Source organism: Marmota marmota, unplaced genomic scaffold (assembly GCF_001458135.2).
Source record: "Marmota marmota marmota unplaced genomic scaffold, marMar, whole genome shotgun sequence".
Classification (NCBI taxonomy): domain Eukaryota; kingdom Metazoa; phylum Chordata; class Mammalia; order Rodentia; family Sciuridae; genus Marmota; species Marmota marmota.
This window is the reverse complement of record NW_026000229.1, coordinates 24,719,609-24,737,674: the sequence shown is the minus strand read 5'-3', so window position 1 is coordinate 24,737,674 and position 18,066 is coordinate 24,719,609. Positions and strand designations below refer to the sequence as shown.

Here is an 18,066-nt window from a genome sequence, read left to right as displayed (position 1 = left end):
CTAAGTCAGATTTATTGCTATATTAATCCTATCAAAAGTTGACAATCAAAAGTACAAAACATACCACAACCACCATGCCAAATATGATGCTGTACAGAAATGTTATTAACATAATATAGATATACATTTATTTTCTAACATACTCACTGGTGTAGTAAAACATTCATTCAGGACAGTTTAATTGATAAAAGTCTAATATCTTTAACACTTTTAAAAGATATGCAGTTTAAGCACTCAGGAGCAGGGTTTTTTTCTTTCAAGCATGTGATTTCAAATATACAAACGTGCACTGGCCAAGTATCATCTATTACAATTCTTTTGGTTGTTTTTATGACAAAATAAGAATGATTTAAAACTAATTTTCTTAAATAAATGCCTCTTAAATTTAAAAACGTTTTTAATTTGCCTTCAAAATTAAACATTTTTCTTTAAATCTTGATTATGACTTTTATTAACAAGTCTTCCCATCAGATAATACAAAGTAAACTGCATTCAAGTCTTTGTATCAACAGTACAAATTCCAAGTAAAGTAGAGGAGTTTTATGGTATCTTAATCACTTCTTAATAAGTGAAGATTAGTATTACTACTTATTTGGGTCATGGTGGAGAGAATGATACTACTTTTGGTTGGGAGATATCTGCTTAAGTTCAATGTCTATGGTATAATTTTAGTAGTATGGGCTAAAAGAATACTAATAAGCACTGTCAGTTAATTTCTTGGTAAATCATACCTACAGAAGATCAAATTTAAAATTTTATACAAATTTTAGTGTTTTATGAGTATCATAAATTGCTAACACCAATTTTACTCCTCTCTCACATTTCAAAGACATCAGACCATCTACTAATCCATAAATATTGATGTTTCACATACTTCATAGAGTAGCTTAAAACATACCAGCATAAGAAGTAATTAGTATTACATAGTAATTTCCTTTGCCATAGGAATAAATGTTGGACAAAGTCTGGAAACATTTTGTTTTCCAATTTGAATTACAGTAATTTTGTCACAGACCACAGCACTAGTGCATGTATTACTTTAGACATGCTCTAAGAACAAAACAAAAATTACTGCAAAAATACATGTCACCAATGTGGAACACATTCAGATTTGTATAAAAGTACTGAACTAATATCCCAAAAAGAGGTATATGTAAACAGTACATAAGGAAGAAATAGTTTTAATATGAAACAATCATTTAAGTCACATACATCATGATAAGAAGCAGGACTTTCTTTTATAAAAGATAACATTTTAACTAACAAGCAACATCATCTATATTATCTACAGAATAAGAAAGGTACCAATATTTAGAGTAAGTTTTAATATAATTGCAAGTAAATGTATTATTGATAAAATATGACAAAGATGAATCTTATCCATTGGATTTCATTTAAAGTTTTTAATAAGCACAGGCAGTTTGTGATGTGTTAATGCCTGGCACACACATGGCCATTTTCTTCCCTTCATTTCCCTTTAACCACTTGTCTTGGAAGATGTTATTGTTATCCCTAGCCTGCTCACTCCAGAGATGCCTGCAAACCTCTCTCTACCAAGAGCTCGAAAACGCAGTTGTGACTTTTATACTGCTCTACTGGATAAATGAAAAAGAAAGGGAAAGTTTCTCAGATTTGAAAATGAGGAAATCTTTTGAGTTCAGAATTAGAGGACAGCAAGTTGTGAAAAGGCAAAACAACCTAAAGAAATTAGAAATAGTCTTAAGACAAAACCAGTTAATTTGCTAAAAATACTGTTTTCCCTGATGCCTGAAATGTGGTCATACAGTCTAAAATGGTAATATTAAAGATTCATTTTGAAGATTTTTTAAAAAAAATTAAGTCACTTTCTCCATTATCTTCACTCATATGAACAGAAAAATGCTTTTCTCTTAAATCTAGCCAACAGATAACCACACAAACATAATTTCTGATTAGAGGAAAGATGGGAAAATTTGAGAGACAAAGCATCCAGGAGGGGGAAAGACAAGCTTGTTTGTGCAGCATTACACCAGAGAGTTTAAAACTGTAAAAGAGCCACTGGGAAACAACTCACGGGACAGAACTTAACCTTCCTCAACACAGAAAAAAGTAAAGATCTCTGTTTTTTTTCTCTTACATTGACTGGTTTCCTTAAGAAAACTGAAATCTCAGTATAACAGCAGTTAACTACATTATGGTTTAAATACACCTTTATGAGCTTCCCTAGGAATCTAATCATTTTATATAGAGTTCCAAGCCACTATTTACAAATGAACTTTGGGAGCCTGGATGCTTTTCAACTTTTTTAATTAAAAAAAAAAAAAAAGTCTAAAATAGCACAAATGCTCATGCATATGAAAACTCTGTACATTGCAAAAGAAATCCATATACTGTCTAACTCCCTTTTAAAAAATCATTGCTTATGTTTTCTTACTATTAAATACAATTAGTATGCTGGATAATAAATACTAGCATTCTAATTTGTTCAAGACACAAAAGTTTGAAAGCATGTTAGATGAAAACTCTTGGTACTGATTTTATGTGGATGATTAAAGTCAGCAGATTTCATGGTGATCCATACTCTTAAAGAGTTTTTTTCTGCCACTAAGCAGAACTGGGAGTCTGGGCGGGGCGGGGGGGGGGAACCTACCAAAAAACCTGATTTACATTGTGCTTATCTATGAAGACTAAGAACTAGTACAAGAAAATCTTCAGTTTCATGTATATAACCTTCTAATTTGGGTAACAAGAATCATAATAGCAGTACTCTAAAGCATTTTACTCAAAAGGAAATCACTGATCACAAATCTAATTCTAAGCACTCTATCTGAAGAACAATTAATTTTCTATTATAAACTAAGCTGTTTCAGTATTAGCGTGTCCAGTAACATCTAGAAGAAGTTGACCAGGAATCATGAATGAGCAAAGCAAGTCCTAAGAAAGAAACTGATGCTTGAAAACTTTTCATTAGTAACTTGGCATTGGTGAGTGAGCCTAGATGCTAATATTTAGCCATTTTGAACTTTAGTGAAACTTGAGAATGTAGGAGAAATTCTAATCCTACTTGGTTGTGTGTCCTTGTATATGTGTGCACGAGATGAGGCTTTTCAGGGAAGGAAAGGGATAATATCTTGAAAGATACAATTCCACCACCTATATCCATCACTGCATATTTCTGTAGTTGAGAGAAGCTCAACACTTTTCCTAAGAAAATAGTATCAATTTGTTTAATGGACTTTTTGTGACAAATTGGACAAATTTTCTGGCCATTCTCATAATTCATCATTTTTCCTACCCCAAAGCACCTACCATCTATGTAATTTTAGAGTGTTGTAGAGACAAATGTAGAATTAGTAAAAAATTAATTCAAACACATGAAAATATTCATCAGGAATGATTATAGTTTGGTTGATTTATGTCAGAATCAATCATAGGTTTTCCTTTAGAACCATTAGATTCTTAGAGTAAGGTGTTTTGAAAACCTAAACACTTGAATAAAAATTTATTTGTTTATATGGTTTTTTAAAAACCACTTAATGAAAGAAATACCTTATAAATATTTTAGATTAGCCTGGGAGAGGTTATTTCATTTTTACAAAAACAGGTAACTACTTAAAGTGTAAGCAACGAAGGTTTTAAGAAACTGCATACTCAATTTTAGCAATGAGGGGCTCAGTGGTAGAGCACTAGCCTAGCGCCTAAATAAAGTAAAGGTATTGTGTCCATCTACAACTAAAAAAAATATTTTTAAAAAAATTTAGTAATGAGCACAACTCAAGTACACACTGCCACATCAAGTGTTAAATCCTGAGGGCATTGGAAGGTTCCATTAAAAATATCTATCTAGTTCAACTCAGTCAAAAAAAGTCATGATCTGATGCTAGAAGTGGTGATATAGCATGTACTCTATCATTTCTTAAAAATCATTACTCAAGAAAATTTCAGGAAAAACAAAACTAGGTCCTTCAATGTTTAGAAAATTATCTCTCTTTAACAAAACTACAAAGTAAGCAAAATGGAATCTTCAGGTATGTACTGAACATCATCAAAATGCCAAAGTCAGCCCAAAACAATGCATTTTGACCTGCTTCAATTGGTAAAGTTTTCACACAAAAGAACACCTAGTATTAGAGTTTATCTCATTTCATTTCCTAAAATTGTGAAGATATACAACTCTGAAAATATTTTGTACTCACCTCTAACTAGTTGAGGGTAGAAGGAGAAAACTATTACCTGTACCATATGAAACTGCTGTTTTGTGGGTCAAAATTAAAACACTATTTTTAAAAGTAAGTTTTAGTCCATTAAGATATGTATCAGAAGCATTAGCATTAGTTTTCTCCATTTTTATAGAATTCATCATTTTCTCAGGATGTATATATTGTTCAAATACTCTAGTTACTGATTCTCAGTTGGGGAACATGTTGTTTCTTAGAAAAAGCTCCAAATGATGAAAAAGATGGTAATCCATTGAAGGTCCAGGAACTATGATAGATAATGACAAAATTTCACCACCCAAGTCAATTAACTTTGCTTTAGTGACTTGCGACATGTAAAGTCCTGTCATGTAGAAATGAGGGTTTGTTAACCAAAGGATGTTGTTAAATCGAAATTTTCACACATAATTCAGATTTCTTGGCAACATGCTGCTACTGTCATTGCTTCCCCAGGTTCAAATTGTAGTAATTATCTCCTTCAAGGATCACCATTGTCTTCCAAACTTTTTTGGTTGCAATGATAAAGGTGGTGAATTATTAGAGTTTCATCAACATTCAATCATTGTATAAATTACTATCAATTGTCATACTGTATCTTTTTATTTATTTGGTCACCAGTTATGATCTGCTCTCAACATGTTTTGTTTTGTTTTCTATTTGAGTCTGAGTGAGCATACCTTCAACTGTAACTGTTCTTTCTCTCTCTAGAGTGTAATCTCGGTTCCATTTTTACATATCACCCAGTCACAGCAAAAACTCCTTAGCCTTCAGCAAGGCCTCAAATTACTGATTGTTTGTAAGTTAGCTTTCATCTAAGCTCTTAATTGGTCTTTATTTAAATGGATTTTGATCTTCCCTGAGGTACATATTGGAAATTCAGATCCCCAGAACAAGAATTTTCAAACTAAGTAGTTAGTTCTTTTGCCAGCAGAGTCCTCTAAAGCCAAACCGGTGTTTCTACCTTCTTCATTTGCAATATGTCCAAGTTTAAAATCATAAAAAAGAAAGTGTTCACAATTCTTCGGAGGACACCATATTATTTATTTCTCTGGACAACAATAACAAAACAACTCAATAACCAAAGAAAATTAAAACCAAAATACTATCATAATTCTAAATAGTAATACTGGAAACATACTTTATGACAACTTTACTAAATGCAGTCAATTTTCAACTGATCTAATATTAGCAATTTCATGTGATACAATCCACAAGTTAATAAACAAATGCTGAGAATCTACATGCTAAAATCTGTCTCTGTCTCATATCTGTATACACATCCTGGAAAGACTAATTTTAAAGTATGAAATTCACTTATTTCAAAGACCCTAGTAGAGGAGGAATCTGGTGTCATACTCCTCTTATTTAAAATAAATCCATTAAAATGTGTGCTTTCCCCCATGTTATACCTCCACATATTATGTTTGGAAATATTTAAATGGATCCTTCAGAAACTTTTTAATTAAATGTTTAATGTGATACAGCCAAAATTCACCACTGAAATACACATTTTAAAAGTTAAAACTTGCCTAGATTTGTTATATTATTTTGAAGCTTCAAGAGGCTTTTATGTTTATGATAAATAACTACTAACATTTATTTGTTTCTAAAGTACCCCACATACATTATCCTCATTTAAGAGAGCAAACAAAGACAATACAAAGTTGCACTAGTAATGAAGTGAAATATTAATAAAAACTAAAAGGTAAATGTTTTCTGTGTGTATTTAAAAAAATAACATAAAACATTAAAATCCTGTGTCACCAAACCTCTGTAATACAGAGGGGAAAACCCCACTTTAGTTAATGCTTGTGATTAAGCATCACTGCCCACTGCAGGTGGACCAAAAGTTTCTCTAGTGCGCATTAGTTGGACATCTTTATCAGCCATACAGGTATCACAGCCCCATACTGCTGATGCTTCTGCTGTTAGTAGGCCATAAGCTGTTTCAGTCATTCCAGTACAGATCCGGTGAAACCATTTCTGACAAGAGGCCTCACATAAGATGGCATCCTGATCATCATTCACTTCATTTGTACAAATTCCACAAGGATACACTGGGTCAGAAGACGAATGGCCATGACGGCTTGGGTGGAGAGATGATTTATTGCTTTTTTCAGTGGTGCAGGCATCTGTTGCACCTCTAGGTTGTCGTGGCTTGTTCTGTGTCCCATTTGCATGGCTGTTGTTTGTAGCTTCAGTGCTACTTGAACGACTGTTCTCTTGATTTACTGCATTGTTTCGATTAACATTTTTTAATTCAATATTGCTCTGATTCACTGTATCCTCCATATTTAAGTGAGGTGGATGAGCAGATGAATTTTGATTAGTGTTTTTAGTTGCTCCTTGACTAAAGTCTTGTTTCGGAGGTGGTGCTTTTGCTTGACCAAAAGTGTTTGGAGGTGGAATAAAAGAATGATTAGATTCTAATGGAGAAGTAAAACTTGAATTATTTCCAGGGACAAAATTAGATGCCAAATCAGGGTTAGATACTTGGCTAGTATTCTGTGGAGGAATCTGATTAAAGTTTTCAGCAGGATTTTGTCTAAAATGTTGATTAGGCATGTTAATGTTCTGATTTAGTACATTATTATAAGATGGATTTCCAAAACTTGAATTATCATGTGGCCCAAAGTTAAAAGCGTGAGGTCGATTAAAACCCATGCCCAAAGGATTCTGAGGAAATGGGTGTGGCTGATTCCTGAGCGAATAAGGTCCACAATATGGGGAAGACATTCTTGGGGGAACGTGAGGTGGCATTCTGAATGTGCTATAGCCTCCAAAGCCAGGATAACCAGGGCCAAGATACGGATTTGATGAAGGTAGTGGTTTATAGGAAATAGTATTATAGTTGTCATCAAATGGATTAGCAGCCACTAGATGGTCAGAGTTTGGATTCGGTGGTGGAGCATACTCAGATAATGGAGGAAAAGAAGGTCCCTGAAAAGAAAATGTAAAGTTCATGTTCTTAACTAAAGAAGTCATTACAATTTTCCTGTTATCTTAATACCTATGAATTTGGTTTTAGTCAAGTTTCTCTTATGGTGTTATAAAAATTTAATTTCTTCACTTGACCTTTCAATTACAAATAATTTTAACATATAATTATGCTTAATGATAAAAATAGTCATGTCTCATTTAGGAAAGGAAATAAGTATGCTTTTCTGAGCTCAAATCCATTGTTATTTCAAATCTCTCAAGTATTTAACCTTCAAAAGAAGTTTCATTATCATAATTTTCATTTAGTATGTTTTCCTGTAACTAAACTCTTTAACTTAAAACACTAAAGCCAAACTACCTTTTAGATCCCTCCAACCCAAAATACCTTTTAGATCCTTCAAAAATCATAAAATTAAATAACAATAAATAGGATCTAATTTTTTTCCTCTTAGCTTAACTTCAGGGAGATACAATTAAAGCATTACCAAAACACTAAGCTCTAGACTTCACACTGGAAAAATAAATTGCCAGATTTAATCACATTGCAAGTTTATCAGATAGTGGCCAAAATGGAAAGGCAAAGTTATTTGTACAAATGTCATACTTATTTATAGCATTTATTATCAAAAGAGTGCTTCAAACTTAAAGAATAAAGCCATAAAAGCCTGTGTATATAATCATTTATTACAACCACAAGTTTCAATAATGGATGCCTCCATCATAATTGCTTTGTGAAAAATGCACATAACACTGAATTACTGTAACAACTTAATATTACTTCAGGTTAAATTTGTTTGTACATATTTTTTAAATCTTGTAATAGAACGCAGGCACTTTTGCCATTAAAAAATCTTTAAGTAAGATTTAAGAACAAGTATTTTAATTTGTCTGCCTATACTTACCTTGAACTATTTACTCTAGGCCTACAATCCAAAGTTAGTCATTGATTGAGGAATAAAAAACAAACAAAAAATCACTGAGGAATTCACTATTAGGTTCTGGATAAAGACAGAAAACAATGTCCATTATCAAATTTAAAATTTGCTTTATTAGCCTGATCATACCAACAAGGGAAAACTATTACTAAAGAAAATGTCAATTTACCTGTGTATTCGCCTTTCGTTTTTTCTTATCTGGGCTTCCTAGTTGCACACCTGGTCCTCCTAACCCATCCAGTCCACTATCACCACCTAAAAAAAAAAAAAAAAAAATTCCCAATAATATTTCCACTTGTAAATGAAATAATTTTATCTCTTATAGCAATACCTATTATACTTAATCTATTAATATGCTTTCTATTTTCATTAGATGAAAGCAATATTCAGCTTTTAGTATCTTTGGTCTTTAGAAAGTCTTTTCCATAGTTTCATACAGAAACAGTCATTCTTCTCTGCTTCCATATTTGTTATTGGGGTTTATATTTTGTTCCTAGCACTTCATTCTGTTTCCTGGCTGTCATGAACTGAGCAGTTTTCCTCTGCCATCTTTTAGCCATGATGTTCTGCTTCACCTCAGGTCCAAAGCAATGGAACTGGCTGACCATGGGATGAACCTGTTAAATAGTAAGCCTTTACAATTTAACATTTCCTCCTCTAAGTTATTCTTGTCTCATATTAGTTACAGTAATGCAAAGCTGACTAAAACATTAGTTTGTTTCCAAAGATAATTGGTATTTAGATCTAGACCAGAAGATGGTTTCTTCTTCCATCAAGGGACACAATATTTCTTGTTGCTTTTCTTTAGCACTTGTTTTAATTTTCTATTGTATAAATTATCACACATTTGGGTACTTAAAACAATGTCCATTTGTGGGTAGATGTGTAGTTCAGTGGTAGAATGTATCCTTAGCATGTGAGGCCCTGGGTTCAATACCCAGAATAAACAAACAAACAAAAAAGCCCATTTAAACAGAAGTGGAGAAAATACTTTCTAACTCATTCATTCATTCATTCTATTAGGCCAGTATTACCTTAATACCAAAGAAAGATAAGAAGAGAGTTTTCAAGATGGTGGATTAGAAACAACCAACACTCAACTGCTTATCTACAACTTGGAATCAAAACAACTAGAAAGCTGCTACTCTTCCAGGTTAGTGACTGTGGGGAAAAGCTTGAGTTCAATAGTGAACAGAGGCTTGGAGAAGCTCAGATACTCTGGATAGTGGAAGAGAGAATGAGAAAGAGTGCCCCAACACTGAGTATATGGCAGCAGGTAGGGAGAGTGGAGAAATAAGGGAGACCCACTACACAGAAGCAAAGAAATTGGCACAATCAGAAGGGCATTGTGAACCCTGAACACAACTGACCTAAGATCTGCCTAACAGGCTGGGGCTGGAGAAGTTCTCTGCACCTGACAACCAAAATGTTGGTTTTCATCTTGGAAGGCTAGCTTGCTATTCTGGGAAACAAAAAAAAACAAAAATTTTCCTATTTCTTAGAACCTGCGGCAAACATTACTACACTGTCTCAGTGAGCAAGTTTATTTATTTATTTTTTTTGTAGGACGTCTTATTTTTATTAGCATAAGATCTCTGACATCATGTTCAGAGGTGTTAGGGTAGGAAAGAACAAGAGGAACCCTAAAGTCAGGGGGAAAATGAAGAAGAAACAGAGAAATAGGGACAAAGAATAATTCAGTGGTTTTATCTTGGAAGTCAAAGTCAGAGGGAAATCTAAAGTTTTTTTTTTCCCCCAGTATTAAAATTCTTTTTTTTTTTAAAGAGAGAGAGAGAGAGAGAGAGAGAGAGAGAGAATTTTTAAATATTTATTGTTTAGTTTTTCGGCAGACACAACATCTTTATTTGTATGCGGTGCTGAGGATCGAACCCAGCGCCGCGTGCATGCCAGGCAAGCACGCTACCGCTTGAGCCACATCCCCAGCCCAAAATTCTTTTTTTTTAAAGCAAAAGTTTGCTTGCTGGGGCTGGGGATGTGGCTCAAGCGATAGCGCAATCGCCTGGCATGTGTGCGGCCTGGGTTCGATCCTCAGCACCACATACAGAAACAAAGATGTTGTGTCTGCCGAAAAACTAAAAAATAAATATTAAAAAATTCTCTCTNAAAAAAAAAAAAAAAAAAAAAAAAAGTTATTTGCAAAAAAGTTTGCTTGCTTGCTTATTTATTTATTTATTTATTCTTTTTAGTTATACATGACAATAGAATATATTTTGACATATTCTTGAGGTTGTACATGATGTGGAGTTACATTGATCATATATTCATGTGAACATAGGAAAGTTATGTCCAATGCAGTCTACTGTCTTTCCCAATCCCATCTCCTCCTCCTTTTCCCCCATTCCCCTCTATCCAATTCAGTGAACCTCCACTCCTCCCTATCCACCAATTATTGTGAGTCAGCATCCGCATATCAGAGAGAACTTTTGGCCTTTGGTGTTTGGGGTTTGTCTTATTTCACATAGAATGATAGCCTCCAGTACCATCCATTTACTGGCAAATGCTGTAATTTCATTCTTCTTTATGGCTGAGTAATACTCCATTGTATATATGTACCACTCAGTGGGAATTTTTTTTTATGAGAGAGAGAGAGAGAGAGAGAGAGAGAGAGAGAGAGAGAGAGAAAATTTTTTTTTAATATTTATTTTTTAGTTTTCGGCGGACACAACATCTTTATTTGTATGTGGTGCTGAGGATCGAAGCCGGGTCACAAGCATGCCAGGCAAGCGTGCTACCGCTTGAGCCACATCCCCAGCCCTCAGTGGGCATTTAACTTGAGACCCAGTTTGGCCTCAGGGGAATACCACTGAAATAAACCTCTAAAAACCCTATGCAATAGGAAACAGGTCATAGAAACTAGAGCAGAATACACTTCCCACTTAATACTATTAGCTCAGATGGCCAGCTGAGGAAGTTCAGGGGACCAAGCTGTTACGGATGACTATGTAAGTAAGCTGGATCCTGGAAGACCAGAATCATGGGTAGTGGACTACACAGAACCCACCATGCCCCTATGCCCAATGAAGATAGTTACCTTGTCTTCCAAATGGGCTTCACAACGGGTTCTGGAGACCCAGATGTGCTGCCTGACCCTTGCAGTGTGATAAGCTAATCTCATTGGAGAAAATTTCTGCCAGGGCACTCTGCCTTCCATGCTAGCTTATACTGGTGAGCAGGACAGCTAAGAACTATTTCAAATGCTTCAGGTCACAAATCACTCCTGCTGGTTGCCTGGCAAGCAAAGCAAAAGTAAGAAGGAAGGGGTGAATAACCCTCAACCTTTTCTCTTTCCAGGGGCACATGGCCTAAGAATAATCAGAAAAAAGTGCTGATTGGAAATAGGTAGCAAACATCCACTACTTTTGCCTGCATGATCAACAACCTCAGCAAATAATGTTTTTGTTTTTAATTTTAGTACTGGGGATTGAATCCAGGGCCTCATGAAGTGCTCTACCACTGAACTACATCCCAGTCCCTTTTATTTTCTTTTGAAATAAGATCTCATTAAGTTATCAAGGCTGGCCTCAAACTTGTGATCCTCCTGTCTCACCTTCCCAAGTAGCTGGAATTATTGGGGGGCTGTGGGGGTACCACCTTGTCAGGCTAATATTTTCATTTTTTTACTATTTGATTCATGTGTGTGTGTAAATTTTTTTTTTTTCTTCAATTTCTCTCTCCTTCTTCTTGTTAAGTTGCTGAGGCTGGCCTCAAACTTGTAATCTTCCTGCCTCAGCCTCCAAAGTCTCTGGAATTATAGGCATCTGTAACCATGCCTGGCTCAAATTTTTTTCTTCTCTTTTTGGTTTTCTTTATTTTTTTAACTATTGATTTCATTTTATATTTTATCCTAGTTTTATTCTTTTCTTTTTGAATTTTCTATTTTTTTTAAATTTTCCTGTCCCCTTTTATCTGTCTTAATTTTCTATCTTTTTTAAACTTTTCAATTTATTGTGTATTATTTTACCTCCATAATTTCTGTTGTTTGCAATGTGTACGTCATAGTCTTTGCTTGGTTTTTACTTTCTGTACCTGCTCTGCTTCTATTTGTTGTTGTTATTGGTTTTTTTTTTTTTTTTCTTCTTTCTACATGGTGCCAGGGATCAAGTCTGACACTTTGAGCATAGTGGATAGATGCTCTACTGCTAAGAGACACTTCCAGCCCAGCTAAGAGAAATTGCATTTTACTTTACCCAAAACCCAGCTCTACTCAAACATTGCTGGATACTTCAGCTTAAAGAACGAGAGAGACAAAGTCCCCAGCTGAAGACTTGGCCCCAGGTAGGCATGGCTGGGAGAAACTTTAAAACCCGTTCTTGAAATTCACCACCAAAGCAACAGAGGGAAATAACACAAAGATTGTAGAATACTGCACCTATCAAGGACCTTAGCATAGGTTGCTCCCAAACCTTTTCAGAACATGTTAAAAACTGGAGAGCTGGGGATATAATCAGTTGGTAGAGTGTTTGCCTTGCACGCACAAGGCCCTGGTTTCAATCCCCAGCATCACCCATCCCCCCACAAAAAAGTAAAAAACTAAAGGAGTGACCACAGAATGCCTACCTAATATATTCCAGAGGGGTCCCATTTTTCTGAGGCCTAAAGAAGAAGTGGAACCCTAAGGCTCTCACACTGCACATGTGTGTCAAATCCCACTAATCACAGCCATACTATAAAATCTGGTTGGAATTAAACTCAACACTTCACAACACTCTGATATCGCAGGACACGTTATCAAGAGAAGGCTGTACTCTAAGAAGGCCCTCACAGAAATCAACATGGGACACAAGAAGTGAACAAACAAAGCAGCATGACTCATCTAAAAGTTTACAATATTCTAGTAAATGATTCCTGATACTGAAGTTGATGAAATGCCAGACCAAAAATTCAAAAGAATGATGTTAAAAATGATCCATGAATTCAAAGAGGATACAAATAAACAGCTGAATGAATTAAGAAAGACAATGCAGCATATGAAAGCAATTCAATAAAGAGAAATTCTGGAAAAGAACCAAACATAAACTTTGCATATAAAAAACTCAGAAAGTCAAACACAGGGCTGGGGTTGTGGCTCAGTGGTAGAACACTTGCCTAGCATGTGTGAGACACTGGGTTCGAACCTCAGCACCACATAAAAAAGTAAATAAATAAAGGGATTGTGTCCATATACAACTAAAAATATATATATTTTTAAATCAAACACAAAACTCAGTTGAAAGCTTTACTAATAGATTAGATCAGGTAGAATAAAGAATAGCACAGCTTGAAGACAAGGCTGATGAATTAATCACATTCAGATAGTAATAAAATAAGAAGGATCAGAACATACAATTTTATGAGAATGATATTATGTAGGGCATAGTTGATACATGCCTATAATCACAGTGATTTAGGAGGCTGAGGCAGAAAGATCACAAATTTGAGGCTAGCCTCAACAACTTAGTAACCCTGTCCCACAAGAAAAAATAAAAAGGGCTGGGGCTGTAACTCAAAGATAGAGCGCCCCGAGTTCAACCCTGAGTACAAAACAAACAAAAACACCAAACTTAATAATAATATGAATAGATGAGGGAGATGAGGTTCAGACTAAAGGCATAGTGAAATAATTCACTAAAGGCACAGTGAAATAATAGCAGAAATTTCACCAAATATAGGGAAAGATGGACATTCAAGTACAGGAAGCATTTATAACTCTAAGTACACAAAATCAGAAAACAACCTCTACATGACATATTATAGTTAATCCAGCCAAAGTACAAAGATTATTAAAAACTTTAAGAAGCTCCAAATCATATATGAAGACAAACCCATCAGAATAACAAATTCTTAGAAGAAACTCTAAAGGTCATAAGGGCACAGAATGATGTAATACTAAATGACATACCTAGCAAAATTATCCTTCCTTATTAAGAAATAAAAACCTTCTAAGGTAAGTACGAACTAAAGGAATTCATGACCAATAAACCAGTATTACAAAAGATACTTAAAGGAATTCTACACCCAGAAGGGGAAAAGATAAATAAAATAACAAGAGTACAGGGAAAATAAATTGCTCTAGAAAACTGGATAAGCAAAGGAGAATAGGAAAGAATCAAACATTAACAGAGTAGGCCATCAAGATGAATAAGGAAGAAACAAATATAGGTTACTCAAAACAACCAGAAGAAAAAAGTAAAAAAATGACAGTAGTATGTATCTTCCAAAAGCTCAGGAAATAAAAGCAAGAATTGACAAACTGGATTATATCAAATTTAAAAGCTTCTGCACAGGAAAAGATGAACAAGGTGAAAAAACAACCTACACAGAATGGGAGAAAATCTTTGCCAGATATTCATCTTACAAAGGTAATCAAATTAATAAATGGGCAAATGATTTGAACTTAAACTTCTTATAAGAAGAATTACAAATGGCCTGTAAATATATGAAAAAATTCTCAATATCTTTAGCTATGAAGGAAATGCAAATCAAAACTTGACATTCCATTTTACCCTAGTCAGAATAACCACTATCAAAAAACAAAAAATAACAAATGTTGGTAAGGATGCAGAGAAAAAAGAACCCTTATAAGCTAGGCATAGTGGCACACACCTGTAATCCCAGAAGCCCAGGAGGCTGAGGCAGGAGGATCACAAGTTCAAAGCTAGCATTAGCAATGGCCAGGCACTAAGCAACTCAGTGAGACCCTATGTCTAAATAAAACACAAAAAAGGGCTGGAGATGTGGCTCAGTGATTGAGTGCCCCTGAGTTCAATCCCCAGTACCAAAAAAACAAAAAACAAACAACAAAAAAAACATCCTGATACAACTACAGGTAGAAATGTCAATTAGTACGTCATTGTGTGTGTGTGTGTGTGTGTGTGTACGTATACATGGTTTAGTTGTAGATGAACACATACCTATTTTTAATATTTTTTAGTTGTCAATGGACCTTTATTTTACTTATTTATATGTGGTGCTGAGAATCGAACCCAGTGCCTCACACATGCTAGGCAAGAGCTTTACCACTGAGCTACAACCCCAGCTCCCTTTATTTTATTTATGTGGTGCTGAGGAGCAAACCCAGTGCCTCAACATGTGCTAGGCAAGTGGTCTACCACTAAGCCACAACCTCAGTCCTAGTAAAGCACTTTGAATAACAGTATGAAGCTTCCTCAAAAAAAACCATACAATCTAGTCATAACACTCATGAGTATATACCTTAAGGAAATTAAGTAAGCATACAAAGAGATACTTGCCTGCCCATGTGTATTGCAACACTTTCACAACAGCCAAGTTTTGGAACCAACCTAGATGCTGTCAACAGATGGATTAAAAATATATGTACACACACACACACACAGTTTTATTCAACTATAAAGAAGAATGGAATCCTATCATATGCAGGAAAATGGATAGAAGTGAAGGCTATCATGTTAAGTAAAATTAGCCAGACTCAGAAAGATAAGTATCACATGTTTTCTCTCATTTGTGGAAACTAAAATAATAAAATAAAGAAGATGGCCTATAAGGGAAAGGGAAAGAAAAGGACAAGAAAAAGGAAGAGGGAGGCTGTATATGATCAAAGCACAGTATATGTATGTATGGAAATGTCACAATGCGATCCAATAATTTGTACAATTAATATGATTTATTTTTTAAATCCAAAGACAAAGAAAAAAAATAACTACAGTCCAACATCTCTTAGAAATACAGATGTAAAAATTCTCAACAAAATACTAACAAACTGAATTCAGCAGCATATCTACAGAACACTATGACACTGAATTTTTCCCAGAAATTCGAAGTTGATTCAACATGAAAAATCAACCATTTATTATTCTATAGTAATAGAATTACAGGGAGAAACCCCCATACTTGATAATCTCACTAGAATCAGAAAACCATTTCACAAAACTCAATATCTCTGCATGACAAAAAAAGAAAATCAATAAACTATGGAGAAGGGAACTTCCTCATGCTAATAAGGGGTATCCATGAAAAAACACAGCTAACATCACACTTGAGAGTAAAATACTGAAAGCTGTCCCCCTAAGGTCAGGAACAGGACAAGATGCCTGGTAGTAATAGAAGTTCTAGCTGGAACAATTAGTCAAGAAAAAGAATAAAGGGCTTCCAGATTGGAAAGAAAGAAACATATTATTCTGTTTGAGATAACATCCTTACATATTTATTTCTATAAACTAGCAATGAATAATTCAAAAATGAAATTAAGAAAATAATTCCATTTATAATATCATCAAAACTAATAAAATTCTTGGGAATAAATTTAACCAAGGTGGTAAAAGATTTCTATACTGCAATATAAAACATTGTTGAAAGAAATTAAAGACACTCTTAACTTCAGAAAAAAAAAAATATTCCATGTTCATGATTGACTATGTTAAAATGGCAATACTCTCCAAACTGTTTTACAAAATTTTATCAAAATTCTACTGCCTTTTTTGTAGAAATGGACAAGTTAATCCTAAAATTCAGAAGGAAAAGGCAAGATACCCAGAATAATTAAAACAATCTTGAGAAAAATTTAAAAAGGAACAAATATGAAAGACTAATCTTCCTAATTTTAAAATTAGAAAGCTTCAGTAATCAAAACAGCAAGGTACTGTCATAAAGAACAACATAGAGATCAATGTATAAATCTGAGTCCAGAAGTAAACCCACAAAATTATGGACAATTGATTTGAATAAAGGAATCAAAATAATTCCATAGGGTAGAGTATTGTCTCTAAAAAAATGGTGCTGAGACACCTGGATATCTGTCATATGCAGAAATTATTTTCTGGCTAGCTGCAATGATGTGTGCCTACAGTCCCAATACTAGGTATGGTGACTTGAGCCTGCAAGTTTAAGATCAGTTTGGGCAACATGGCAAGATTCTGTCTCAAACAAACAATAAAACCCCAAAACAATTAATTTCAAATGGATCAAAGACCTAAATATAAGAGCTAAAAGTACAAAACACTTAGAAGAAACCAAGTTATAAATCTTCATGTCCTTAAATTAGGCAACAATTTTTAATCATGATTCCCAAAGTATAGAAAACAAAAGAAAAAACAGAACAAATGAACTTTATCAAAGTTAAAAAAATTTTGGTGCCAAGAGCACTATCAATAAAATGAAAAGACAACCCACACAATGGCAGAAAATATTTGCAAATTATATACCGGTTAGGAGTCCAGTATATACATAAAGAATTCTTACAACTCAATAAAATCTAATAACCCAATTAAAATTGGCCAAAGTATACGCATAGCCGTTTCTATAAAGAATATAAATGAATGGCTAATAAGCACACGAAAAGATTCTCAACATCATGGAAATCGAACACACTGTTTGCACTTTTGAGATGCCACTTCAAACCCAATGGGATGGATGGCTGTAATCAAAAAGATACAAGAGTTAGCAGGGATATGAAGAAGTTTATAAAGTTAAATGTAAAGCTACCATATTACCCAGCAATTCCTCTCCTAAATGTATAACCAAGAGAATTGAAAACCTGTTTGAACAAAAACTTGTATAAAAATGTTCACCTTATAACTCATAATAGCCAAGAAAGTGAAAATACTTCTAATGTCTATCAACCAGTGATAAACAAAATGTGGTGCTTCTATACAACAGTTAATCAGTCATAAAAGGGAATGAAAATATTGATTGACACATGCCACAACATAACAAACCTAGAAAATGTTACCCTAAATGAAAGAAAGCAGACACAAAAGACCACAAACCTATGATTCCATTCATATGAAATGCTCAGAATAGGAAATCTATAGAGACAGAAATAAATTAATGGTTGCCAGGCCTTTGGGAAAAAGGGGAAATTTGGGCTGGGATTGTGGCTCGGCGGTAGAGCGCTTGCCTAGCACGTGCAGGGCCCTGGGTTTGATCCTCAGCACCACATAAAAATAAATAAACAAATAAAGGTATTGTGTCCAACTACAACTTAAAAAAAGAAAGAAAGAAAGAAACCCAGTTTAAAA

At 34.4% G+C, this 18,066-nt stretch overlaps 1 protein-coding gene across 1 annotated transcript; it reads right to left on the bottom strand.

Moving 5' to 3' along the window:
• Positions 1 to 458: 458 nt before the first annotated feature.
• Pygo1 (pygopus family PHD finger 1) lies at positions 459 to 11,243 on the bottom strand. The gene is made up of 4 exons (XM_048793241.1): positions 11,124 to 11,243; positions 9,458 to 9,533; positions 8,241 to 8,326; positions 459 to 7,136 (listed from the first exon to the last, which is right to left on the bottom strand). Exons 1-4 carry the CDS (start codon positions 11,241 to 11,243, stop codon positions 6,012 to 6,014), a joined length of 1,407 nt encoding a protein of 468 aa, XP_048649198.1. The 3' UTR covers positions 459 to 6,011.
• Between the last annotated feature and the right edge of the window lie 6,823 nt (positions 11,244 to 18,066).

What these genes read in the sequence shown, in the direction of transcription:
- Pygo1 (XM_048793241.1), bottom strand. Translation starts at nt 11,243, where the DNA reads ATGGAAGGCAGAGTGCCCTGGCAGAAATTTTCTCCAATGAGATTAGCT. An exon ending in AACTTCTCCAGCCCCAGCCT is followed by an intron (nt 8,327 to 9,457) that starts GTTAGGCAGATC and finishes TTTTTTTTTTAG; the next exon opens with GTGGTGATAGTGGACTGGAT. An exon ending in AACGAAAGGCGAATACACAG is followed by an intron (nt 7,137 to 8,240) that starts GTAAATTGACAT and finishes TTTTCTTTTCAG; the next exon opens with GGACCTTCTTTTCCTCCATT.